The sequence below is a fragment of the Ambystoma mexicanum genome, chromosome 4q, assembly GCF_040938575.1.
Source record: "Ambystoma mexicanum isolate Mex_15411 chromosome 4q, UKY_AmexF1_1, whole genome shotgun sequence".
NCBI classification, from domain to species: domain Eukaryota; kingdom Metazoa; phylum Chordata; class Amphibia; order Caudata; family Ambystomatidae; genus Ambystoma; species Ambystoma mexicanum.
In genome coordinates this window covers 1,249,930,682-1,249,957,474 of record NC_090928.1, presented here as the reverse complement: position 1 = coordinate 1,249,957,474, position 26,793 = coordinate 1,249,930,682, and the positions used below count along the sequence as shown (strand labels likewise).

The 26,793-nt window shown below is 47.0% G+C and overlaps 2 protein-coding genes across 5 annotated transcripts in view; one reads left to right on the top strand and one right to left on the bottom strand.

Annotated features, from left to right (window-relative positions):
* Window positions 1-6,763, bottom strand: part of POLH (DNA polymerase eta) — a 156,656-nt gene extending 149,893 nt beyond the window's left edge. For 2 of the 4 annotated variants that reach the window (XM_069608832.1, XM_069608833.1), the window contains exons 1-2: window positions 6,082-6,364; window positions 641-824 (exon numbers count right to left, since the gene is read on the bottom strand). In XM_069608832.1, the coding sequence (XP_069464933.1) occupies window positions 641-777 (137 nt within the window). In that variant the 5' untranslated portion in view covers window positions 778-824; window positions 6,082-6,364. Of the gene's footprint in view, window positions 1-640; window positions 825-6,081; window positions 6,365-6,703 lie in introns of those variants that run through there. The other 2 variants (XM_069608831.1, XM_069608830.1) reach the window with 2 other exon arrangements.
* A 136-nt stretch (window positions 6,764-6,899) lies between these two features.
* The window catches only part of LOC138468323 (exportin-5-like), a 1,170,237-nt gene continuing 1,150,343 nt past the window's right edge, over window positions 6,900-26,793 (top strand). The window contains exon 1 of the mRNA XM_069608829.1: window positions 6,900-7,162. Within this exon, the coding sequence (XP_069464930.1) occupies window positions 7,058-7,162 (105 nt within the window). The 5' untranslated portion in view covers window positions 6,900-7,057. The remainder of the gene's footprint in view (window positions 7,163-26,793) is intronic.

The window sequence follows — 26,793 nt, the reverse complement described above, 5'->3', positions numbered from 1 at the left end:
ACATTGCAGTCTATGAGCATGCCAAAAGAATGTAGGACTTCATTAGGTTGTTTTTCACACCTTTCAATTAATTCAATAGCACTCCCATATGAACTCCCTATACATTGTGAATGATGTCCGCTCAGCCATGCGCTCGCATCCCAATTTAACCTGCTCAGTGCTGCGTTTGAAGCTAGGTTAACTTGTGCCAGGTTGCAAATTAGCTGCATGTGTACAATACCATAAAAGGCTTGTGTCGCCGTTCGCAAGCTTATGGATACATCTCGCGTCAGTGTTTCAAAGCAGCACTCCATCGTATCAGCAAGCTCATATTTTAAGATGGAGTCATCTAGCTAAACTAAGCCGGTGAAGGACAACGCGGCATATAGCCTAAATTACTACAAGATTTAACCGTTTAATCTTTCCATCAAAATTCACTTACATACTTTTGTTTCCTCCACGGTATAACGTTTTGAATGACCTGTTACGGGTGTGAAAGGCATTGAGGAAGGGTTAGGGACTTGTTAGGCGAGTGAAGAGATTCAGGTGAAGCTTGCCAAAAGCGAGAGATGTTAAAAAGGTATGCATTGGACTTGCCATCATAACAAAATGCAAGTTCTGCTCAAGTAGGGACCTATTCCAGTCTCAGTGTAGGACTCACCCGCCACCTTTGAAGGTCTTGTACTGCACCACAACGCATGGCTTGTTCTTCAAAGTGGGGTTCAGTCTCTGCTCCACCTGGACGTAAAAGCAGTCCATGTCTACCAAGGCAACCACTCTGTCCTTTCCGCGCTCCATGGCATTCAGTGACTCAGCAGCTGAAAGTCAGGCAGCTACACACTGGCCTAATAAAAGAGTTAGTTACATTAAATCAGAGATGCTGTGGAGAAACAAGTGTCTGACATACACCAACAGTGTAGAAGTAGTCCTATGACTGACATCTAGAACATTTAATCTGAATTCTTGTGTTCCAGAAGCTACCTTTAGGTGGAAAAACCCCCATACAAACCGGACATGGACTTCTAAGTGAATGAACATACAGAAGATCTTAATCCCTGCACCACGTCTTCTTGACCATCTTCATCCAAAGCTTTCACTTTATTATACCGGACTGCAATATCATACGATCACATAGAAAGCTAGAAGTCCAGGCGTGCTCTCCTACCAGCAACCCAAAGAATACCTTCTGTGACAAAAATCAAGGATTGTTGAATCTGTTGTGTTGTGACAAATAGTAAACAACACACTGCAACAGTAGGCCAGTGCCAGCGAACAGGATACAGCCACAGTCTAGATCAAGTGCACTGGCAGCCTCCACCAATAAATGGAGCAACACTTCAGTCTTTTAAGCCTGCTCGTCCTTTTGCATAATAGCCCAGCAGTTACCAAATACGAATGGGCGCGTTTATAGCGAAAGGTTAACATTAACCTGGTGCTCACATGTGTAGCAGCACGATGAGTTTAGAATATCTAACCAGTATATAATTTAGGGGAGTGGAAAACGGTGGTCAGTCAAAATCTCGAAAAAATAATCTCGAATAACAATAAGGTTGAAAAAAAAAAGACCGAAAAAAAGGTTGTTTTTTTTTTAAATTATATATTTATTTTAGGGTCCGGGATTAAAAGAAAAAAAAAAAATCGACCTTTTTTTTCCTCCGGCCTTTTTTTTCGATATTTATTTTTTCGAGATTTGTAAATTCGATATTATGACCATAAACCGTGGAAAACCCAGGATTCAATCACAACTTTACAGAGTCCACAGTTTGTAATTTGGCATCAGATTACAGCTCATCCCATCTTTAGTTCAATTCAGTGGCACAACACCATTGAATTGGACACAGACGTTAAACAGCGCCTGGGCTTCGCCGCCAACAAAGGCGCTGCAATTAAGAACATAAAGCATTTCACTGTTAACACCTGCATTCGTATGCATACATTTTTAGGCAATCGAGTGGGGTTAGCACTTGCATGCCAGGAGAGTGACTGGAAGGGTAAAGAGGGCACAGGAGACTGCTCATTCTCACAGCAGTCCTTAAGTGGGTGCTCTCAGAAGAAAGGGGCAGAGTTAACTTCTTTTAACATTTAAGCTTTACCAGAAGTCTCATTGGAATGTGTAATGAAGTTTGATGCCCTCACAAAAGTAGGTTTGCCCCTCTACCAACATTTGAAGGGTTAAACTCCCCTCCACCCCCAAATGTTAGCCTAGGTGCACACCTGGTCAAGGGGTTGATGTGCACCCTTGCTATCGGCAGAGAGGTGAGAAAGGCAGTCTTTCCTGAAACTGGCAGCATTAAAGTTTTACTGTCTTTGTGCAGATGCAGAAACATTTACTTGTACAAACAAAGCTGCTACATTCAAGGCTTCCATCGCCCCTCGGCCTCAGCAAAATGAAACGCTCAAGTCAGCCCCCTCCCCACGGATGCGAGCCAACATATAACCACATTATGTGCACTTTCACATCCACATCTGAGGGTAGGGGCTTATGGGCGCATTTGGTTTTTCTTCGACATACATGCTATGTGGCTAGATTATCATTTTGGTGCAGTCAGCCCAGTCACGTATTATTGTGGCATGACCGTATATTTCCTTTTCACTTTTGTTTTTTTTTAAATGGATTCCATAATAAAGTAGGCGTGGCATCTGTTATTACCTGGCTATACTGGCATTTTGGTGCAGCCAGTCTAGTCATTTATCTACCACGCCTACCTCTCACAAAAATTCAAAAAAGCTCAATCGTCAAGACGGACTCGCTCTGCATACGCTCACTGTCTCATCACACCCAGATCCAGACCAGCTAGAACAGGCGTAGCGAGCTTCCTGCTCGTCGCTGCGAAGCTCTGAACTCCCTATCACTGACATTGAGATCTGAGCAATCCCAATGGACCTTCCGTAAACATCTCAAGACACTGCTCTTCACCTAGGGGAGCTCCCCTTGCTAATCACCACTCATGCCTGTGTTTAACCGTCCAATTCCTGTCCTGTAACCTACCTTGCAACCAGCGCCTTAATTTATTTATTGGTCACTTGTTAGGCGCGTATACAATTAGCAAAACTGTTTCAAAGCGCCCACAGGGCAAAAGGGAGGGGGGGAGGGACACAGGGGATAAATAATAGAATTAAAAGTACAAAACAAATAACATGAATACAGGGAAGAAGAGACAAACCTACTATGCCTTTTGAGTGCTCAGAACGTGCAAGTGCAGAGGGGGGGAGGGGTGATTGACGCCCATGGAGAAGTGCTCATGGTAAGTGCTAGGAGGAGAAGAATGTAAGTGCAACCACCCATGGGTAGTTTGAGCCCAAGTAAGTGCAGCAGAAAGACAGAGGCTGGGATGACAGATGTGGAGGTTGGAGGGTTTTAGGACCAGAGGACACATAAGGGCCCTGCACCTCAGTCACGCTGCTGTAAGATTAGCAGGGAAGAGAGAAGGAGAAGAGGTAAAGAGAAAGGTCTTGAGGCTTTTTCAGAACTTAAGTACATCATGATCAAGACGCAGAGAGAGAGGGAGGCTGTTCCACAGGAGGGAGCTAGTTGAGGAAAGTGATCGCCCACCAGCTCTCTGTTTAGCAAAGCTCTTAACACGCAGGGAGTTGGTGTCAGAGGAACAGAGGAGTCTAGAAGGAACAATTTGCTCAGGAAGCGTCGACAATGGAGTGGACCCCGGCCCCAGATAGCCTTGTGGATGATACAGAGGGATTTGAATTTAATCTGTGCAGAGACCGGGAGCCAGTGAAGGCTTTGTAGGGCAGGAGAGATGCAGTCCATGTAGGAAGGCCAGAGTGCAGGGAAGAAGTATGATGCTGGGGAGCTAATAGGGAGAATCTCAGGCATTGAGGCAGAGGTCATTAGCAGTTCACCAGGCCTGGATAGCAGAGAGGCAATCAGGGATGAAGGAGGGTGCAAGGGCGTCAGTGGGAAGTGGGAAAAAAAGTTGTCTATCGTCAGCATAGCACTGGAAGTTGGGGGAGAAGGAGGAAATGAGTTGTGCCAGCAGGGAAAGGTAAATGTTATAGAGCCAGAGCGAAAGAATGGAGCCCTGGGGGATGCCACAGGTGGCGGAGAAAGAAGGTGAGGTGAAAGGACCCAGAATGGTTTTGGAGGAACTTTCAGTTAGGAAGGAGGTAAGCCAGTCCAGTGCCCGCTCTGAGATGCTTTTCATGAGGATGGAATGGTTCACTGTGTCAAATGCAGAAGAGAGATCAAGAAGGACGAGGACAGCAGAGGAGTTGGAGTCAAGAGATACAAGCAGTTCTTCAGGTGTTCAGAAGACCAGTTTCCATGCCTCTGGATACTCGGAATTCAGACTGGTGGTCATGCAGGCCGCCAACAAGTTTGGTATGAGAGTTGAGCTGGGTATGGCCAACTTAAAGCAGTTTCCCCACGAAGGGGGTGCTGGCAATGGGGCGGTAGTTGGCTGGACAGGAAGGGTCTGCATGGGGCTTTTAAGGAGGAGGTTCAAAAGGGAATGCTTGAAGGAAGATGGAAAAGAACCAGTAGCAAAGGAGTAGTTGCAGAGATCAGCCAGAGTAGGGGCAAGAGAGGCGATATTTTCCTTGATGGTTCTGGAGGAGAAGGGGCAACATGTTTGGATGAGACCGACAACTCTTGTGACTTCTTCAGGGGAGACAGGAGTGGAGGAAGGTGAATGGTAGGGAAGAGGGTGAGGGTATGGTTGGGAGAGTGCATGACAAGGCCGTTCAGTACGTCCTGGGTTTTGGAAGTGAAGTGGGAAACTAATGCATTGCAGAGAGCCTGGGAGGGAATAGGGGCAGAAGGTGCTGCGGATGGGTTGGCAAGCTCCCTGCAGATTGTGAAGAGTTCAGCCATGTTGTTGGACGCATTGGACACTCGAGCCTGAAAGTGGGCTCTTTTTTTGGCACGGATGGAGGTTCTGTAGTGTCTCTGGAACAAACGGCAAGCCGGTTTGTCAGAGGGTGAGCCTGAAGTGTGCCACTTCTGTTCAGCAGCCCTGCACTTATGTTTTTGGTCTGCAAGACCAAAGTTACCAGGTGTAAAGCTTGGAGGCAGGTTTCAGGCGTATGCTCATGACTGGGGCAAGGACGTCAAGGGTGTTGATGATGGACAGATAGAGGTTACTGAGGGCAGAATCAGCGGAAATGTGTGTGTTGGGTGGGCAAGGTGGAAGAGGTGGCGGCAGCTGACACACATTTCAAAGGACGGATGCTCGTGAATGAGGTTGGCGGAGCTTTATGAGTTGTCACAGGGCCAAAGGGACCCCAGTGGGAGGTGAGGAGTGGTCAGACCAGGAGAGGGGGATGACCAGGGGGGTAGAGAGAGTGAGGTTGGAGTGGATGATGGCATCTAGCATGTGTCCAGTAGAATGGGTAAGGCCAAGGGGAAGAATGGAGAAGCAGAGGTCAGTGAAGAGGATGGTTGCTGTACAAGGGGAGATTAGGTGGTTGTTGAAGTCACCTAGTAGTAGCAGGTTGGAGGTGGTAGAGAGTAGTCCACCCACTCAGGAAAAGAGAAGAGGTGCTAGGGGCTGGGTAGATGGTAGCAATGCCCATGGGTTTATTGTTTAGAGCACTTTACAAATGTAAAAATAAATAATATTACAGCGGCAATACCTTATAGCTGAGTTGGTTTTGTTGCGCCCCTGGTTCAACTAAATGCGCAATACATGCTTTTTGCATAGATGTTTATTCAAAGGTTAAACTAGAGATCAGCGCCTAACCAAACGGATTCATAATAAAAAAGGTAAGTCTCAAAGGAGAACAAATAAGAGATTTCTATGAAAGTTGTTGAGAAAAACAAGAAGTTTGGAAATACTATGAGAGGAGGAATTAGCAAAAGATGGAACATCTCTGGCCACAAAGGGGCGGGTAGTTGGGACAGGAGAAGATGCTGGGGTCCATTCTTTTCTGTTCGGTGGGATGGGAAGAGGGGCAAAGTTGTCTGTGCACAGGGTCCCCAAAAAGACACTTAAGATGACCCAGAATTTCATTTATAATGGGAAAAGCAACACTACAAGTCACAGAACACAGACTGATAACGAGGCATGTTACACCCCCGCCACGAGAGAAGTTGTGAGCTCCCCAACTAAAAGCCACGGAGCAGCCGTGCTCCACAGCAAAACATACGCGCCGTCACCGGATGCAGCAGGAGCGCTGCTGTCCTTTCATCTGTAGACGTCAATCAGTGGGGCGCAGGTATGTCACATCTGACAGCTTGAGGCGCGGGCCTCACAGAAAGCCTCGCAGTCCAACACATCCAGTGCCAAATTCCTAGCAAGTGGTCTCCAGCTTGAACTCGGCTCCCGCCAGCGCTGGCAAACCACCACCTCCCAGTCACCGCTCGCCACCAATGGGGAAGCAGTCCGCCGGGTGCCTCACTGCGGCGGACATTTTCCATCGGGAACAGTTGAAGGCACCAGATCCGTGAGGCGGAACAGTCGGCCATGTTGGAAAGGTCTAAAAAGCGCTGCCCTGGCCCGCTACTCTGTAAACGAGGCGTCCATCTTGAGACTGCAACATTCAACAGACATGTCCACCGGCGCGGCACACATTCGGCTTTCGAGACCTCGGAAGCGTCCATTATACTCTGCTTCGCCATCCACCCCCATTCTAACGCAGTGGAATCGTTTCAGATTCGATTTTAATTGTATGCTACGGGGAAGTAGCCAAAACGGACACATTTCTAAACATTTGCCACTTTTAAATAACCAAAGCGTACGACATGTTTTCGCTTACTTCTTCTACTCACAAGTAATAAGGCGAAAGCAAGCTGGTTGCACGCTTCACTTCGCAAGTGCGCATGCGCACTGTTCCAGTTTGCACCGTTTTCCCTTGTCTTCATACTGTACCCTCGCCTTTCCCGCATGCGCACTGATAGGAACGCATTCCACTCCCTTGCGGGCCAGCCCTCGCTTTCGCTCAGGATCCCCACTGCGGAAGACGTCATCAGGTTGCTGCTGCCAATGAGAGCCTCGCGAACCTGCACGAGACAGTTACTGAGAATTGAAGCATCTTCTGAATTTGAATAAAACAGTAACTTTCCCCCACCGCCCCTCACAGCCCCCTTTTCTGTTGTAAAGTCCCGCAACATCCACCATAGAAGATGTCGGCTGAGCAGGTGAACGCTTTGTGTGAGCAACTAGTGAAGGCGGTGACAGTAATGATGGACCCGGCGTCAACCCAGCGCTACCGGCTCGAGGCGCTGAGGGTGAGGAGTCCGTGTGTAGCGCCTAGACTCTGCGCGCGTCGCCCACGTGTCACTCGCAGGAGGAGAGAGTGCTATGTTGCCTTGTTTCCCACATTCCCCAAAGCATGTGCATAATCTGCATGCCTCCACCCAGCAAAATGCCCTGCGAACCCACCACGTTGAGGACCCTCTCATTACAATATGCAGCATGCACAGTTTACTTTTATTGACCTATTTGTAATAGTGTTTAATAGTGTACATCCGTGTCTTTGCCACAGGGACTTGACAACACCTACCTACTTTCGTATTGGTTAAAATGCACATACACATTCTAAATTCCTCTAACCGTTTTCCCCCACCTTGGACTTGAGTCCCCTAGGGCGTTCACCTACAGTGCTTGGAGGCCGTACTAATGGGGAAAATGTGCTATACTCGTGTCAAATTACGTTGCATTACAAGTAAGGTGAAAGTCATTTGTAATTAGTTTTTACAGACAAGCTCTTTATCTTATTTGCATCACTCGGCGGAAGTGTGTACTGCATTGTACTTTTGAGTTACCCTTATGATAGCCATTGAGAAATATTGGGATTACGTTGGAGTGCCTTGTGATCTTGGTCAAAACTACTATCAGTGACTTTCTTCACAAATTGAAACATCAGTCATTACAAAATGTAGTGACGGAGGAAGCGCAGTAATTTGTGTATGCAGTTAACCCAACTGTAAACACTTGCATATCTGGCTCCCCAGTGTATGATTTATTTTCTGAAATTAGCATTATTTTCAGCCTAGCCTTTCAAGAGGCTGGTGGGGGAGGGGTGGTGAAAGCTCTATTTCTTTGGCAGAAGACTTCAGCAAAACCATTGTCCCAGATAAAAGGATCGCTTTGCATCTAAAATGATCATCACTCTAGGAATTGTTAAAAAACAAACTAAAAGCCTACCTCCTCGCCTGAGAGTTAGCCTCTTAATCTGCCTTCTACCTAACCTTTTTCCTTTGCCTCTAACCTTCTCTCTCCCTCACTTTCTCTGCCTCCATTCTAGTACTACATCCATCATGGTCACATGCTCAACATACCACCTACTGGCACTTAAACATGTCTAATGTTGATTGTCCTTAATCTATGTATGTCCACCCATGTATTGTCCCACGGTGACTGCTCTATTCACTACCTTCTATAACCTGGTCAGAATGTCACTCTAACCCAGTTGTAAGCAAATCACTGCTTCCTGTCAAATTGATTTCTTATCTATTGTACATTCTTTTGTGTTCAAAAGAGGATTGTTTCTGACCCTATTTCTCGGTCTGCCTGTTCACAGGTTTCCATGACACCTTTGCAGCCTCAAGGGTTTTGTGTTTTATTGCGGGCTAAACTTGCGAGTCACGGGTCAGTTGACAGCTATGCAATGGTGTTACTTCCAACTTTCGAAAGTACTCTTATAAGAAAAATAAGCCTAAGAAATGTGTTAGCAGACTTCCTTCATATTAGCCCCGTATATTCATGTATAAACAGGTGTGGCGGAAAATAAAGTATTAGCAAGATTGTGCATGGGTTGTTAATTGCCCCTAAAAAAAAATAATAAAAAAAACTCAGGCTTATATTTTGTAATGGTTATGCATGTTAGCATGTATTCCTATTCCATGGTCATTCCATTCTAAGGGTAACTGTAAAGCCTCCAACACCTTCCTCTTCTTCTTTTTTTTTTTTTTTTTTTTTTTTTTTTTTTTTTTTTTCTGCCGTTCCCATTATGCATCCATTTCTACAAGTCCCAGAAAACACAGGCCTGGCTGAGCAGAGACCGGATTTCCCACTTGTTTATATATACAGGATTGTATTGAAGATTTGATGAGAAGGAGCTTAGAGCTGTTTCTGGGTGTCAGTAAGCAGCGGCCACCTACGGGAATGAGATAGTCGTACATAGTGTGTCAAAATTCTAATTTATTTGTTTATAGAGCGCCAAAGGCATCAGGGCGCTACAAGAACACAACAAGACTTTAAGAGACAAGACCACAATTCAACTGGGGCGATGTACCAAAGGTTTAGGCAAATAAGTAGGTCTTCAAAAGTTTTCTGAAGTCCAACAAGTTAGTTTATTGTCTTAACCCGGGGGGGAGTGCATTCCAGAATTGGGCAGCAGAACAGGAACAGATCTCCCCATTCCTCTACTCCTCTTTACTCTGGAGGAATGGTTAGCAAGGCCTGTATAGCATTGTGTGCCTTCAGATATTGAGGAGCATTGTCGTAGGTGCATTTATGAATTAGTGACCTTGAAAAGTATCCTTGCCGGCACAGGAAGCCAATGTAGCTCCTTTCTTGCGCCCGTAACATGGAAATATAATGAATGATGCATACTGCTTCGTTTTGCACATTCTGCAACGAGTTTATACATCGAGAGTTAGGATGTTAGAATAATCCAGCCTGGGTAGACTGACTGCTCTAGCCAGAGTCGCACAATATTTTTGTGATGAGAAAGGTTTAGCATGTCTTAGCACTTTTAAGTGGTATTAAGTAGTACAGACTACCCTTTTGACGTGAGCAACATGGGTCACAGCCGCAATTCATGTAAACGCCAAGCGTTTTTACTTTCTCTTTAATGGGAATGGAGTTGTTGTCGATAGATAAGCTAGAGTAATCTTCACAAAGCATGGTTCTGGATTGAGTGAATCCAAAGATCATCAATTCGGTTTTAGAGGGATTTAGACACATGGAGTTCAGGTTCATCCAGGAGTTCAGCTTCAACCAGTCATTGATAAGTCTATAGATGTGTTGTAGCTGGGCTGAGTCAAGTGCATAGACGCCACTCATCTCCAATACGACCTGCATAGTTAGAATAATGAATATTCAGCAATGTTAGCAAATCACCTAGAGGCTTGATGTATAGGTTGAACAAGGAGGGCGGACAAACAAGCACCCTGCGGGACACCCTCCACAATGCATTTAATTACTGAGGTAGCTTTACTCCAACACACACGCGATTGTCTGTTACCCAAAAAAGATGAGAACCAATCAATAGCCTTGGTTGAACAATAACTGTGCATGCGTAAACGATCCACGAGACATGGGTGTTCCAACAAGTCGAAAGCGGCCGACGGGTCCATTAGTACCAGAAAGCCAGCCTTGCCCTTCTCCACAATGCCCAACATTTTTGTTTGTAAGTCAACCAACACGGTCTCCGTCGCATGGAGGGCCCAAAAACCCGATTGTTGTTGATGTAGGATGTTATAACTTCCAAAAGGCACTGAAACTGAAGTGTAGCAATTTTGTTCGTAACCCTTAACAGAAATAAGGAGTTTGTTATAGGACGTAAGTTGCCTTGGTGGTTCTGATCAGAGCCTGGTTTCTTCGAGAAGGGAGAGACCACAACTTGTTTAAGGCTGTCTAGTACAATACCATGGCTAAAAGAGGAGTTGACAAAGCACACGATAAAAGGGGAAAATGTGTTAGGATTTTTTTACAATAAATTTAGAAGGCAGAATCTCTCCTGCACAAGAGGTTGGTCAGAATTGTTTCAAAAGCTTAAGAATTTCATCTTCTGAAATATGTGAGAAGGAAAAGTAATGCGAAGATTGGGTAGTACATTCCATATTCAGAAGAGGGTGAGGTGTATGTAACTTTAACAAATCTGCAATCTTAATGCGTACCTCAGAGATCTTATTGACAAATGCTTGTTGGACCTTGTTACAATCTTCATTATTAGTTGGTAGAAACTGTTGAGATTGAAGTTTGGGTTTTTCTAAACTGTGATAGATCTCAAATAGTTTTTGGTATCATTTTGAGTGGACTCAATTTCCATGTTTTAGAGTAAGCCCTGTTGAGAAAGCGCTATCTGTGGCTGTACCTAGTGGACTGCTTTATTGAGAACTAAATGGTGTTTTTGAAACATTTAGAAAAAAATTCTAAGTCCAGAGACCGTCCCACTTTACCCAGATTTTCTACAACAGCACCAGTGCACGCGCGCTGTTGAGTAAACCCTGTTGAGAAAGGGCTGTCTGTTGTTGTCTTGGGCTGGTGAGTTGGGTGAGGTATGGGCCATATTTATTATACTTTCTATCTTATTCAGGGAAACTGCTGAAAACTGTTAAAATCCTGATTACATTGTCCGTAAAACTTCCCCCTAATTTTCGTCTGGGACATACATGTTAACATCAGCTGATTCTCAATATATTTCTCTTGCATTTGTTTATAACGGTGAAGCCTGATTTACTGTATGATTGCAGGTTTGTGAGCTTGCACCCTAAGCAATTGCTGGGTAGCTGCTGTTGCCGCTCAGCTGCGTTGTTCAGGCGGAGCAGGCAGAGGTTGGATGATCACTACAATCCTATTGCAACACCCGTAAATACATTTCAGATTGCATTGCTGAACAACGGGTAACATGGTAATGAGTTTTTGAATTCAATCAACACGTCTATGGTATCTAGACGAGTCTAGCGGCATACAAAAGCATTTCTAGTGCTTTTGTTTAAACAGTGCTTATCTGTAGCTCGACTCCTCGAATATCGGGTAATAAGGTAATAGGCTTTTGAATTCTAACTATACGTAAGGTATTCAGGTTGAGCCTAGCTGCATTCAAAAGCATTCCTAGTGCTTTTGTTTAAACGGTGCTCATTTGTAGCTCGACTCACCTCGCACACCGAAGCTGGTCTAACTGTAGGAACGCGAGCGTCTGCGCACGCGTCTTCCGTAGATACACGCAAGGAGCAGTTCTCACTCAGCTGATTTGTGGTTTGGGAGGAGCAGGTAAAGGGGGGGGGGGGCGGCTATCTCGGTTTTTACAGCAACGGTTTCAGTGTCGAGCTATAATTTAAATAAATGGCACCCAAACACAGGTCACAAAAAGGGAAAAATAACCAAGGGAATAAAGGCTCGACTCCTTGTAAATCTAACACAATGAAAGACCCAAGGTTTACATTAATAAATGATAATGTGGATCGGCGGCTCGAGCAATCAAAAATATTGGATTTCTTAATTACAAACAAAGGGAATGAGGGCCCCTTGGAGGTCTCGGTACCACAATCCGATAATAGTGTTGCTATTGATAATAATTCCTTATTAAACCTTTGTAGAGATTTTAGATACCATTCTTTGGGGCTACCTAATGGAGGGGATCATCATTTAATTGACAATTTGATAGGGTCGAATTTGCAACAAGGTTTTTAACGACACACTATGGAGTCTGGTAACGTCGAAAGTAGGTATTAAACAGAAACCATGAGATTAGAGAGGAAATGAATAATATCATAGGCACTAACTTGTCCATCACCCCAGAACTTTGAAAAACTAGTGGAAGAAGAGATTTTGTTTGAGGATGAGAAAGGCCTATGGTGCGATTCTCAATTAGCCATTGATAGCACTCTATGCATAAATAGTAAGTTGGGTGCACTGACCACAACGGTGGCCATATTGCTTGGCATTTGTACTAATATGCTAAATGAACAATTGCTACTTAAGGAGATGCTGGCAAATGTACATGAAAATATTAACAGAATCGAGATTCCCGGTAAGGGGAATGGACAGAATGAGACCATTGGACCTGGGACAGGCTGCCAGGAAGATATGGGAGATGAGTTAAGTGCACTTTGTCTGTTGGTCAATAATGAACAAATGGCGACTCCCCTAGAGGGGGATGAACGGCGGAGCACACAAGAAATAACAATGGATGTACATGAGTAAATAACACACTCGCAAGGCCAGAAAAGGGGCTCCCAGCGCAAAAGAAATTACAAGAAGGGTAATAAAAATAAGTCGGGCAAATTAAAAAGAAGACAATAGTTAAAAAGAATAGCATTGCCTTAGCTGAAACATCGGCAAATGATAATGTATTGAGGTTGCTAATAATAGATACGAGCTGGACCCTGGCGGGAAGATAAGAAAAGATTAGAGGCAGGCCTTAAAGAATGGCTCAAGGGAAAAGTTGAGGACATAGGAAATAAAGTTGAAAATGAAAGTCATATACCTGGCACGGGGGCATCCAACGGTGTGGACACTGAGATGGGGTCAGAAGGAGTTGGAATAGAGAGTGCCAAACAAATGGAAGACATTGAGGTAGGGCTAAGATTACGCGATACAAAAATGAATGTAGATAGGTTAGCCTTGAATCCCAGGGACAGGGAGCTATATAGAGCAGAAAAGGGAGGCTGGCTATGAGTAGGAATTATAAGGACAAAGAGAACGAAAGCTGGGAAAGGAAAGGGGAACTCTAACAAGGCCAGGTTAACAGAGGAAAGAGCATACAAATAATTGAGAAACACTCTAAAGAGCATAGCCCCTAATTAAATCGTGGTTGGCTGCTCAATCGTCTACACACTATCCCAAAGTTACAGTATATAAAAACTTCTGATATTGATAGGGTTATTTTGCTAGCAGTCGGAAGCTGGGAAAATTGGTCAAAAATACAATTCGGAACAGCAGTAATTGTGGAATGGATTAAGGACCCTTTTAGAGAGCTGTGTAATAAAGGCTATGAAAATATAGTTTGTAACAATTTGGAAAGTATTAATGAGAAAAGGCCCAGCATTTGAGAACTACAATGGGAAAGCAGAGATCGGGTTGTTGCGAAGCAATAACTTGACAAAATAGTTCCCTGATGACCATTCTAAATTAGAATGTTGAGATGAGGAAGAATCTGCTTTAACGGTTATCTCCTGGAACAGGAGGGGCTTCAGATCACTACTACACAAAGAGAGTATTGCAGTTTTGAAAAACTGTGATATATTTGCCATACAAGAAACCTGCGTGTTGGGGTCTATCCTTATTGATGGGTTCAAAGTTCTAACAAAGTCGGCAACTAGGGGCCTTAGAGGGCGCCCCAAAGGGGGATTATGTGTGGGAGTCAAAAACCCGTTAAAAGCTAGGGTATATCATTACATTTGGCCAATCAGATTGCGTCATGAGTGTAGTGACTGGAAATTTAACTTCGAATAAAGAACTGCTACTGATGTTTATTCACGCCTGCTGGGAGATAATTTAAGGGAGGTTGGAAAGATTATTGTAGATGCAATAATGGAGGGTTGGAATATCAAAGCCCTGAAAGCTAATGGGATACTTATGGGGGATTTCAACTCCTACTGTGACTTGGCTAAAACAAAGTTGGATGAATGGGAGCTATTGTGCGGGGTGTATGAGTTACCTTTGATGGGGGATTTGGAACAGAATAGCTCCAATTATAACCATCTGCAAATATCGAATTGAATCACCTGGCTTAACTTATTGAACACCCAAGGATTGCATTTTCTGGAACCAGGTTTGGAGGGTGGCTGCTACCCGACATGGTCAAATGGAAAGGTTTCCTATCGGCTGGATTTTATGTTTGCAAACAGAAGTTTAAGTAAATTGATTAAAGGATTCGAGCATATGCCAACCACCCATTGTGATCATCGGATTCTCAAATGTACATTGTATGACCAACCGATAAGGCGGCATAATGTTTGGAAAGGCCTGAATATCCAAACTAATGAGTGGGAACAGGATATGCTGCATGGAATCTAACCTGGTAAAGTTTGATGAAATGTTTAATATACTTCCTACTTGCAAGCAAGGTATGGCCATTAATGGAAGTAAGGTCATAGGGGACGTTTTGGGGATGATCCAAATGACAGGTAGCAGAATCTCCATTAATAAAAGAACGGGGCAAAAACACACAAATCCCTTTGATTGTCAGAAATTAAAAAGAAAGAATTGGAGAGAAATAAATAGTCTTGAGAGGAGTAAACAGGGATGAGAAAACAGGAATCAAAAGCATATTTAGGCTACGAATGAGATAAAAAAAACTGGCCCAGCGGGTACAAGAACAATTTACATAATATGAACTGGAAAATAGTATTTAAGCTTTGTAGGACCCACGATGCAAAAAAATAATTGCTATTTGTATGGGCAGCATATGACCGAAGAGGATGACGCAGATGGTAATGTTATACCTTTTAGAAGAATGGATAGACTATATATCCACCCTCTATTTTGTGGAAGACAAGAAAACACCGCTAATCGAGATGAAATGGATGGTAGATGAAAAGATCTTCCCTTTTGGATTAGGAGACCTACTTAAGATCATCAAGAATATGAAATCCTCAAGGGCTCCAAGTCCTGATATGTAAGCAAATCTAGTCCTTAAACGTAACCCAGTCATATGGGCTGCAATTTTATTGGAACTATTTACGTGGATTTGGAAAAATGGAAAGATGCCAGATAGTTGGAGAGAGGCCATCTTTAGTCCATTATATAAAAAAGGGGGTAGATCTTGCCCTAAAAAATATAGGCTGCTAGCAATGGCAGATTCCAGTTGCAAAATCCTCTGTTCACTGCTGCTACAGACCATAAATGCATGGAGTAGGGACAATAAGCTTATTCCACCTATGCAAACAGGGTTTAGAACTGGGTTCAGCACGATTGATAATACAGTAACTTTAAATTATGTTACTGCAGAGGGACATAAACAAAAGACTAAATTATATACTTGCTTCATAGACTTCTATAGAGCATTTGATTGTGTAGACAGTACTAGATTATGGGGTAAACTGGAAATATGGAAAATTTGCACAATAATACTACACTTTCTTAAATGTATAGGGAGACGTCTGTAGTCAAGTGTGTGTGAAAAAGGGATTGGTAAGATCTGACCATATCAAAACTAATGTAGGCCTCAAGCAGGGCTGTGTGACTTCACCCACTTTATACAATCTTTGGGTCAGATATGGGAGAATTCGAGAGCACTAACCATTTTCCACCTAAGATTGGAGACACCCCTATCTGTTGGATGTCGTATGCGGGCGACATTATTATAATGGATAAAACCCCAACCCCAATAGGCCTCCAGAGGTTGTTTTTTTTTTTTTTAAACTTTTATTTTTGTTGACAGAGGCAGGTAGCATACACATTTACATCAGGACAGCAAGAGCAAATACAGTATACAGGTACATTAATACAGGGGCTTTTCTGCGGAACGTAAGCTGTCAGGGACCATCAGCAACATAACATGAGACACCAACACTTTAGACAACACTAGTAGAAGGCCGGGGAGATCCGCCCACCGTGGAGATGTCATCCAAACCGTTCAAATAACTATTAAAGGCAGACCAGATATTACGGGGGCGGGACCGGGCCGGGAGCATATCCAAAAACCCCTCCTCGCAATTCCTAGACCATGTGAGCAGGTTCAACCATTTCTGGTATGTAGGGGGGGTCGAGCTTTTCCAATCCAGCAAGATGCATTTCTTGGCCACCACACAACTTACATTTAGGAACTTGACCACATCTCTAGGCTCCCCGAGGCCCCACACCCCAAACAGTGCCCCCAGCGGGTCAAGGTCAACATCAACATCAATAATTGTCGACAACGTCTGCATGATCTTGGACCAGAATGTGGCCAGCTCCGGGCAGGCCCAGAACATGTGTAGATGGTCAGCCCCATCGGTTCCGCAGCAAGGGCAGGGCCGGGGAGCAGAGCGTGCAAATCTCGAAATTCTACCCGGTGTAAAATACAGCCTATTGAGCAATTTATACTGTATGGTGCGGTAGCGAAAGTTCAAGGACACCCCACTGGTATGAGAGCACATTTTCCCCCACAATTGGTCTGTAAGGTCCGTCCCCAGTTCAGCAGCCCAGTCCTCCCGTGCCCTGGACGGGCGGGGAGAGGGGCCGGTCAGTAACAATCCATATAATGAGGAGACCACACCCCGCGCCCCTCCCGAATTGGCGATGTATGCAATCCCGGGGGAGTCCGGAGGCTCAGCTGGGAAGTCAGGCCACGCGCTGCGGAAAGCTGCGCGCAGCCTGTAGAATTGCAGCAGCTCCATGACTGAACCGGAGTGCCCCGGCTTCAACGTCTGCAGTGTTATAAACCGCCCATCTGGGTAAAAGTCAGTGAGGGCACGGTAACCCAGCGCCTCCCAGTGCCGCGCCAGTGCAATGTCACACGTGGGTTCAAGCCCGGGAAGGTTCCAGGCGGGAAGCCACCTGTAGTATGGGTGTTGTTCGGCACACGTGTTAAACAGCCGGCCCCAGGCCTGTACAGTGGCGCGGACTGGATCGATAGGCGAGTCCGGAACATACTTCCTATTTAGAATCAGGGACATTATGTTACAGGGTGCCCCCGCCAGAGTCTCCAATTTGACGTGGGGGCGAGGTGGGGGTCCGGGGTACCAGTACGAGGCGAATTGCGCCTGTGCAGCCGTCCAGTATCTAAGCAGGTCCGGGGCCGTGAAGCCCCCTTTGTCATATGGGAGGCACATGTCCGACCATTTCTTACGCACCGCACCAGAGTGCCAGAGAAATTGTGCAAGTGCTTTATGAAGGTCTGTAAAGTATCTCCCACCCGGCCAGACAGGGACGTTAGAAAAGATATACAAGAACTTAGGGAGCAGGATCATTTTCACCAGCGAGAGTCTACCGGCCAGCGACAGCGGGAGAGCGCGCCAGCGCGTGATTTTGGCCTCAGCTTGTTCCGCCACCGCTCGGTAGTTATCCGCTAGCAGTGTTTCCCTAGACCGAGACACCCGGACCCCCAAATATTTAATCCCCATTGGGGACCAGCGTAGCGGGTACTCCGTGAGCGGTTGGGCGGTGGAGCTAGTAAGAGGGAAAATTTCGGATTTGGTATAGTTAATGGTGAACCCGGAGTGAGTGCCAATCCGGGTGATACCGCGTATGATCGGGTCCAGGTGCACATCCGGGTCTCTTACGAAAAGTAAAACATCATCTGCATAGAGCGAGACGATTTCGGGAGCGTCCTTCAGGCGGATCCCCTGGTGGGCGTGCCGGGCCCTGATATAGTCGGCCATCGGCTCTATTGCCAGGGCGAATAAGATCGGAGAAAACGGGCAGCCCTGACGGGTGCCCCTAGAGAGAGGGAACAGAGCTGATGTCTGGGAATTAACCCGCACCCTAGCCACCGGGGAAGTGTATAGCAACTTAATGTACGCTATCATGTTAGGCCCTACACCCATGGTCTCCAGCACCAACCAGGTATATTTCCAGGAGACCATGTCAAAAGCCTTCTGGGCATCCAGCGTAACCGCCACGGCGCCAACTCCCTGATCCATGCGGGCCATGACATTGAATAGCCGTCTAATATTGTGGGACGTCGACCTCCCAGGGACGAACCCTGATTGGTCATCATGCACCATATAGGACATGACCGGGAGGAAGCGGTTGGCAATCACCTTAGCGAATATTTTGGTATCTAGATTCATTAGCGAGAGGGGCCTATATGATCCACACTCATCAGCAGGTTTCCCAGGTTTAAGAAGGACCGTAATGGCGGCCTCCCGCAATGATGGAGGGAGGGTGCCCAGCCGGAGCGACTCACTCCAGACCTCCAGCAGCCTGGGGGCCAAGATGGCCACATGCTCCTGATAAAATTCTGCCGTTAGCCCATCCGGACCGGGAGCTTTTCCTTTGGGTAGATTGGAGATTGCCCCGACAATTTCGTCCAGCAGAATGGGGGAGTCCAGTGAGTCTTTGGTTGTGGGGGAAATGAGTGTCGTGGGGATCTGGCTGAGGAGATCGCGCATTTGGAACTCGCTATGTTCAGGGGGCTGGGAGTATAGGTCAGCGTAGAAGTCCGCGAAGACTTCCAAGATTCGTTGGTCAGACGTTTGGCTCAGCCCTGACCTGTCCTTGATACAGGAGATCTGTGAATGACCCCACTCGCCCCTGGCCACAGCAGCCAGCGTCCTGCCCGGCCTGTCCCCCTCACCATACCTGCGAGCCGCCTGGGGGCGACTGAAATATCGAACTTCCCTGATGGCCTGGTCATTAAAAGCTTGGAGCTCCTCACTAATCTGGGAGAGGGTGGCTGGGTCAACCGAAGTGGGATGCGCTCTTTCCAGGTCGCGTAATTTGGTTTCGGAACGGGCAAGAGCAGCACGTATAGCCTTGAGTACTCCCGCCTCCCTCGATATGGACATTCCCCTGATGAAGACTTTGAAGGCCTCCCACCGGACCCCCAGGGAGGTGGACCGGGACAAGTTAAACTCAAAGTAGGACTGTATATCAGCAAGAATATCCGCCTTGAATACTATGTCCTGCAGGGCGGCAGACTTGAAGCGCCAAGTATTAATAGTGGGAACCGGGACTCCCAGGTCCACGGACATCCGGACAGGAGAATGGTCCGACAGGGTACGCGCCAAGATCTGAGTTTCAGCCACCCTGCCCAGAAGCGTACTGGACACGAAAAACATGTCAATCCTCGAGGAGCTGTCGTGTACCGAGGAATAATGGGTATATTCGCGCGTCAACGGGTGCATCGCCCGCCATGCGTCTCGAACATCTAGTGTCACCCCGTGTGCTAATAGTCTACGCGCTGCGCCCGAGAGCAATCTGGGGGCAGTGCCCGTTCTGTCCAACGTGGTATCCATAATGAAATTCATGTCCCCCCCCCAGATAATCTGTACCCCCACATAACCCAGCAGTATCGCCGCCACACGGTCAACGAAATCAGGAGAGTCCACATTAGGGCCATACGTATTGACCAGCAGGTATTCCCTATTCGCCAAAGAACAATGCAGGATAACATACCTCCCTTCAGGGTCAACATAATTCTTATGTAGAGAAAACTTGAGCGATCTATGAACCATCGTCAGGACCCCCCTAGCCCGGGAGGAGTAGGAGGTAAAATATCTATTGGGGCCCCAGGAAGGGGCCATGCATCTGGCCAGGTGGCCCCCAGAGTGGGTCTCCTGCAGGAACAAAATTTTACAACAATGTCTGTTGGCGTAAGCCATAATTTTACGAGCCTTGGTGTAGTTACTAAGGCCCCGTACATTCCAAGACAGCACAACAGTTGTCATTGCATCGAATTAGGGTACATCCCATACTCTCTGCCTAGAGCCAGCCAGTAGTTTAAAATGGGCCCCACAATGGTGCCCCGATGTCATGCATTCTGCCACACTACCTCCGTCTTTTGTAATACAATCCCACACACCCCCAACATCACCACCCACCACCCACACTGCCCACCCGCAACTTGCAGTAGGTATCGTCCCCCACCCAAACCCAAGGTCCCCAGCTAAGCCAGGGGAGTGACAGGGTCTCCCCAACCGGGGAGGAACAGAGGGCACCACCCAACGGGGATGCGCCCACGATTCGGCCCAACAGTGGCCACCCAGCCCTAACAGCAAACCAAGCACAAACACAAACATTGCAAACGCAGTGGGGGCGCTGTAGCCGTGCGGACGGCATCTTAAGCATCATGTAGGCCAACATGGGCCATCAAGTCAAGTTCTGCGGTGAAGGATCCAAGTTCGAACCCAGGAGTTGAGGTCGGATGATAACAGGAAAACAATAGGCGATCTAACGCATGAGCATACAGTGTACGAGGAGTATTGAGTAGTGTCCAAGGGCCCAGGGCGAAACCCCAGGCCGGATGGCCATCCACGGGGTTCGAGTCGCTGGGGCAAAGAACAGCATTACCAGCAACACATCCAAAATGAGCGGAGAGAGCTGGCGAGGAGAGTGGGGCACTACAGGGAGTGCTCACTCAGCGGCCACGGGAGCATTTATCGGATTAGGTAATGGTATCTCCAGCTCAATGAACTTCACTGCCTCCTCGGGGACCGTGAAGAAGTAGAGTTTGCCGTTGTGGGTCAATTTCAATCGCGCCGGGAAGAGGATGGCGTATGGGACATTGCGTTCCCTGAGCAGCTTTTTGACACCAAGAAATTGGCGCCTTTCCTGCTGGACCGCTACGGAAAAGTCGGGGAAGATCCTGACGGTGTTGGCCTCCAGGCGCAGCTCTCCCTTCTCCCGTGCCAAGCGTAGGATGAGGTCCCTGTCCCGATAGTTCAGGATCCTGGCAATGATGGGTCTCGGAAGATCACCCGGTCTAGGGCGAGGGGACAGGGCCCGATGTGCGCGCTCGACCGTAAAGTGCGGAGACAGGGTCGGGTTGTCGAGCAGTTCCCTAAGCAAGCTCTCGATCGCATCCTCCATGCGCCCCTTGAGTGCGTTCTCGGGGACACCGATGATGCGTAGATTATTCCTGCGAGAGCGGGACTCCAAGTCATCGCATTTGGATTTAACCGCCTTCATGTCCCGGGACAGGGCCGCGACCGTGGACTGCAGCACGTGTAGTTCGTCCTCGTTAGTAGAGATCCTGCCTTCAGCCTCCGCTATTCGGGTCCCGGCTTGGTCTACACGTGTCTTGAGCGAGGCAACATTGGCATGTATATCGTCCAACTTCTCGTGGAAGGAAGCGAAATTTTTGGCCATCGACTCCATGATAACCGTGAGGTCAGGTCCCGGCGGCCCGGCCTGCGACTCCACCCCGGACTCCTCCGGCGGGGGTGGGGATGAGCAAGCGTCGGATCTCGGAACCGCTCTAGCAAATCTATCCATCGATCCTCCCCTGCAGTTTCCTTTCGATTTACTTGGCATGACGAAGAGTAGCGACGGCCGCCGTGGTCACCAAGCGTCAGCCACGTGGAGGTGGTGGGCACAGGGTCCAGGAGTCGAGTCAAGCCCGGGGGGATCTTCACCGATGTGGACGTGGATCACGCTGGCAATACAGAGCGGGGCGCACCAGGGGGGCAGGGGCGCCCACAGGGCAGGTCCAGGGGCAGCGCGAGGTGCCCCGTCCGGATGCGTCACCCCTCCGCTCCTCACCTCGACAGTGCGGTCCTCCGCCAGGCGAGTGTCGATGTGGCGGGGCACCCCACAGGCCGCCGCAGCCGTCGGTTCGGTCCCAGCCCCCTGTCCGGCAGCGATCCGCCCCGCGGGGTCCCCCAGGGTGGGAGACAGGGGCGGGCGGGCCGCGAAAGAGTGGCGAGGCCTCGAGTAACCGCCGCAGCCCGGGTAGGCCTCCAGAGAGATGTGGCCGTAGCAAGTCTCCCAGCAATCAGAGAAGGCCGGGACTCCGCCAGGAGCTGCCCAGCAGACAGGGGCAGATGGTTGGCCGCAATAGGAGTGTAGCAAGCTCCGATGTTCGCAGATGTGGGCAGATGAGGGCCGGAGCCGCACGGAGCTCAAAAGCTAAGCAGCCATCTTGGGCTGCTCCACAGCGCCACCCCAGGCCTCCAGAGGTTGTTAAATGAAATAAATAGATATGTGAAGGAGAACAACCCAAGTATCAATGCAGGGAAGACAACGATACTGATTTTTGGTGGTAATGGAGGGAAGAAGAAAACTGCTAAATACAGATGGAAATTGGAATCCCAGGAAATTGAGGTGGTAGAGATCTACCCTTATTTGAGAATTCCAATTAGGACTAAACCCCCTAGGGACCACTTTCTTGACGTTTATAGAGGAAAAAGGTCCTAAAAAAGTGGAACGTCATGAAAAACGACATTACAACTAAACGGGGGCACTCGGTTGAAGGTTTACTAGAGATGTATAGGACTTGTATGATTCCTGGAGCCCTATATGCTTTGGAGACGGTGACATCTAATTTTGTTGGTAAACTAGGAAAAATTGAGGGGAAGATTTGGAAAACAGCGTTACAATTGGCCAAAGCCACACCCATTGAGGCTGTTAGGTGTGAATTGGGACTCGCCTCCTTGCTGACCCTTCGGAAAGTTAGATGCTGTAAATTGTGCATCAAAATGACTATAGAAGACAATAGGGAGGATAGTCTGATAAAAACTATTGGGGATAAAAGCTTTTAAGAAAGATAAAAAAATGACTTCTTGAAGGATTTAATGGATGGCTCCTTAAATTTTCTTAACGAGATTAATCTGCACTTACCTAAAGAAGGTGTGTGTATCAAGGGCTGGGGTAACATACTTAAAAAGAAAGACGCTCAATGGGATCTGGTTAATAATTTGGATTATCTAGCGAAAAGAAGGAGATTTGAAACATACTGCCTACAGGGGATGCCCCCCTGTTGAGATGGATTTCTGAACTCTTACCTGGTGGGCAGAGGTTCAGAAGGCCAGCCTAGTTTCATGGAACAGGGTAACCTTCTGGACAAGCCAGACCAATCAAGGTAGCTTGGCGCGGGCAAAACTAGGTCTCAGTAGGGGTGAGGGTGACGGAAAGACCTCCATGAGCACACAGAGTAAAGGACACTTACAAATCACTCCCAGTATTAAAAATACATATACATTTATTTCAAGGCCTTTGAGTTTCGAAACACAAATCAAATCACAGTAATACTTATAAAGCCAACACAATCCTTTCTAAATACATATATACAAGAGCAATGAGGTCTAAAGGGTTAATGCACGAAATGGGTTCACATCCTAAAAGGGGAAGGAAACGGGCAGTGCAAATAGTCTTTAGTCCCTTCTGCATCCAACACAGTCCTAACTAAGAGGCAGTCCAATCCCTAAGAAGAGTGGAGCCTAATGCTCAAATGTACATGCAATGCAAGCGCACGCGGTAGTTCAAATGGGGAAAAACAGGGTCTCTTCAAGGATCTGTAGCAACTCAGGAAGTTGGGTGAGGCGATGACTAGTTTTCCACTATTCGAGGAGGGTCTCCACTTGAGGGCAGAGTCGATTCCAAGAGTTGGGAATAGTTCGCACTAGCAGTGGAAATGAGAGGGGCCCTCAGGGGCCACTTGTGTGTAAAAATGGATGGAGGCGCTAGGGGCCCCCAGCTAGGGTTGCGATTACTTGCCAACCCCAAACTTCAGCAGTCTAGCCCACTTCAGTTGCAGGTTCAAGTGCAGCAATTTGGCGGCTCTGCGTCTTTCAGCGACAAAGATACAGCGATGATTCCCAAACGGGACAGTGGCGAGTTCTCCGCTCCTGGTGGATGCATCAGGCCAGTTTCACTGCAGCAGGCTTCAGGGACAAGAGGGGCACAAATGCAGTGCACCTGCAAAGGTCATCACTACGGCTGGGTGACACAGTTAACCGCGTATGCTCTAGTTCAGGTGCACTCATCTCACTTCAGACCTGGGAATGGCAAGTGTCCGAAATTCGGTGTGAGGGTGCCGTGAACACAGAGCTAGTGTTGTATCAAGTTTCGCGGACCTACTTGAAACAGCGGCAGAGACAGAGAAAATGTCCTGCGTAAGATGGTCAGCCGACTGGTATCCCCAGGGACACTTCAGAGAAGGCTTACTTGCAGGGTTTGATGAAGGTGCCGAGAATAGTTGGTCCCACTATTTCAATAGGTCGAAGCGTCTTCACAGACCACCTAGGACGACCAGATGCAGAGGGGTCCCACGGGACGACAGCAGGCTCAGGGTGACAAACCTTCCAGCAGGTCACCAGTGGTTCCTCGACTCGGCTTCTTAGCTTCAGGATACTTGGATCCTATCCTTCGTTCAGTGAGAACTCCAGAGATCGACATGGCATGGGTGTTTGGGGGCTTATCTTATCCAGAATCTCCTTCGTGCCAAAACGAAGAGGACCCAATGGGAGATCTGCTCACATACAGGCATACCATACGTGGACCAATCACGGACCGCGGTGGTCCCAGTCATTCACAGCACTCCAGACTCTCCGGCACCCAGGATGTGTATTGGGGACAGACACCCCAGCCCACATCTTGGAGGCACATGCACAAGGCATGCAGAAGCCTGCGAAAGCTTGGCGTTTCGCGGGATAATGCATGCCCAAATAAGGACTGACATGGGTCGGCTTGACCTGGGGAAGGCGAAGGGGCAAGATGGCCAAAGGACAGGACAAAGAACCTCGTGGCATGGCCATTTTGGAGCAAGGCCACCTATTCGTGCCAAAAGCAGTAATCACGGTTTACCTGGCAGGAAAGGGTTAAAAATACATGAAAAGATGAGCTGCCACCAGCCCTGTCTGTGACCCATCTGCACGTCTCCTAAAAATGCTTTGAGAGTATCTAGGGCCTTTGGAAATGACTGAGACCCAAGTGTACTGTACTGGAAGGTACATTGTACACTTGTTAGATGTTGCAGAAAAGTTGTGTGGGATGCATTGCTGGCAGCAGAAACATCATAATGGCCACTGGAAAGCATGCTGCACACTAGAAATTACCAGAAATTGCGCAGTGAAAACCTGAAAAATAGGCCACCATCTACTTTTGCCTATTTTAGTGAGCACAGGAGATCGATGCCAAAAACCACCATGGGGCTACCCACAAAGTAGCCTGAAACCACTTGGAAATAGCAATGCTGATGGAAAAAGAAACACAAAGCTGTTTGAAAATCCGTTTTCTTGATTGTTAAAAATTGCTAAAATCATGGCTCACAAATCGCCTAAAAGATCCAACCTCTTTGTTAGGTGTTCCACATCATTTACTGCAAGAATCCACACAAATACAATGTCAGCAAAAATCATATGTTCTCACAACAAAATCCTATTTTAAAGATACTTGATGGAAAGACAGCTGACAAAATGGGTGTAGTACCGTTGCTCGCCTCTGTCAGGTGCTGGCGATTTATACTTCTGACAGGAGAACTGGTATTTCAGAAGTTAAATATGCCAAAGAAGAGAATTCCATCAAAATGCCATATAGAGTGCCACACAGTGATTTCACGTTGAAACACTTGATTTAAAGATATGTTGCTTATTTTAAGTTTATAAATGTTATTTCTTTCACAAGGAACTATGTTACAATTGATCAGAAAGTAACCTGATGCAGTTAAAACTCCAAAAGGCTTGATTCCCCTGAGGACCCTTCACACTGCGTAATTCCCACCAGAAGGAGGATGTCGCATTGGCATGCTAATCAAGAGGGGAGGAGATTTTCTCTGCAGCCCGGAGAAAGGAAAAATAGATTCCTTGGACTGAATAGTGAATGCTAATTTGGGTGTAACTGGCAACAACTGCTGGCAAGGAAACAAGACATGTGACCCTCCGAGTCAGCCCAGCTCTGGGAGGCGGACCAGACTAAGATGTGAATTGAATTGAAAGCAAATGTATGTTTTATAAAAATGCTTATAACAGTGTACTGAACTGACAAAAATGGGAAAATTTTAGGTTCTTAAAATGAAAAATTCCCTCACGATATAAGACTAAACTGGACGTCGTGCGATGTTCTGAGACTAAACCCCGGAATTTATCCATATTGCAGCTACTGCATTTATGTCAAGAACCGGAAAAATTATAGAAATATGCCCAGGTGGGGTGTGCAGGCATGTCTAAAATTTGGTGCAGAAAGAATATTGGGAAACCCACCAAAAGCGCAAAAAGTGGTCATTTCTGAATCCCAAACTCTGAGGAAGAGGAGAGTTAAACAGAAATGTATCTTAATCTGGCATGTAATAAAGATGACACAGGATGACACGCTGATCCTTTCTCCAGTAAGTGGACAGGGAATCCTCTAACCCAGGGGTGCACAACTGATTTTGACAGAGGGCCGAAAGTACCTTACATGAGGGCTATAGTGGGCCGAAAAGTAAATGTGGGCGGGGCGGTAGGCGGGACGTGGCAGGAGGCTTTTTAAACCCCCAAGTTGTATTAAAACATGGAAAAAGAATGTTTGAGGGGTAACGATTTTTATTTGCATTTCAAACTTACATTTTGTACTACACATTTTCCATTGTTATAATTTATTTCTATTTAGTTATTGTATCTCGCCTATTTAATTAACTTATATATATTTTATTGACCCTAGATTGGACATGCCGTTATTTTGGACTGCTACAGTTTGCTATTTGGGTTGCCCAAGAGGAGTATGGCCTTCGTTGAGTCAGGTTTCCTCAAAAAGCCAAAGATGAACATCTCCTAGCTGTGCCTGTTTTAGCTTTATTATTGGGTACACTCTTGGAGTGCAACACTATGCCCCATGCCCCCCTCAC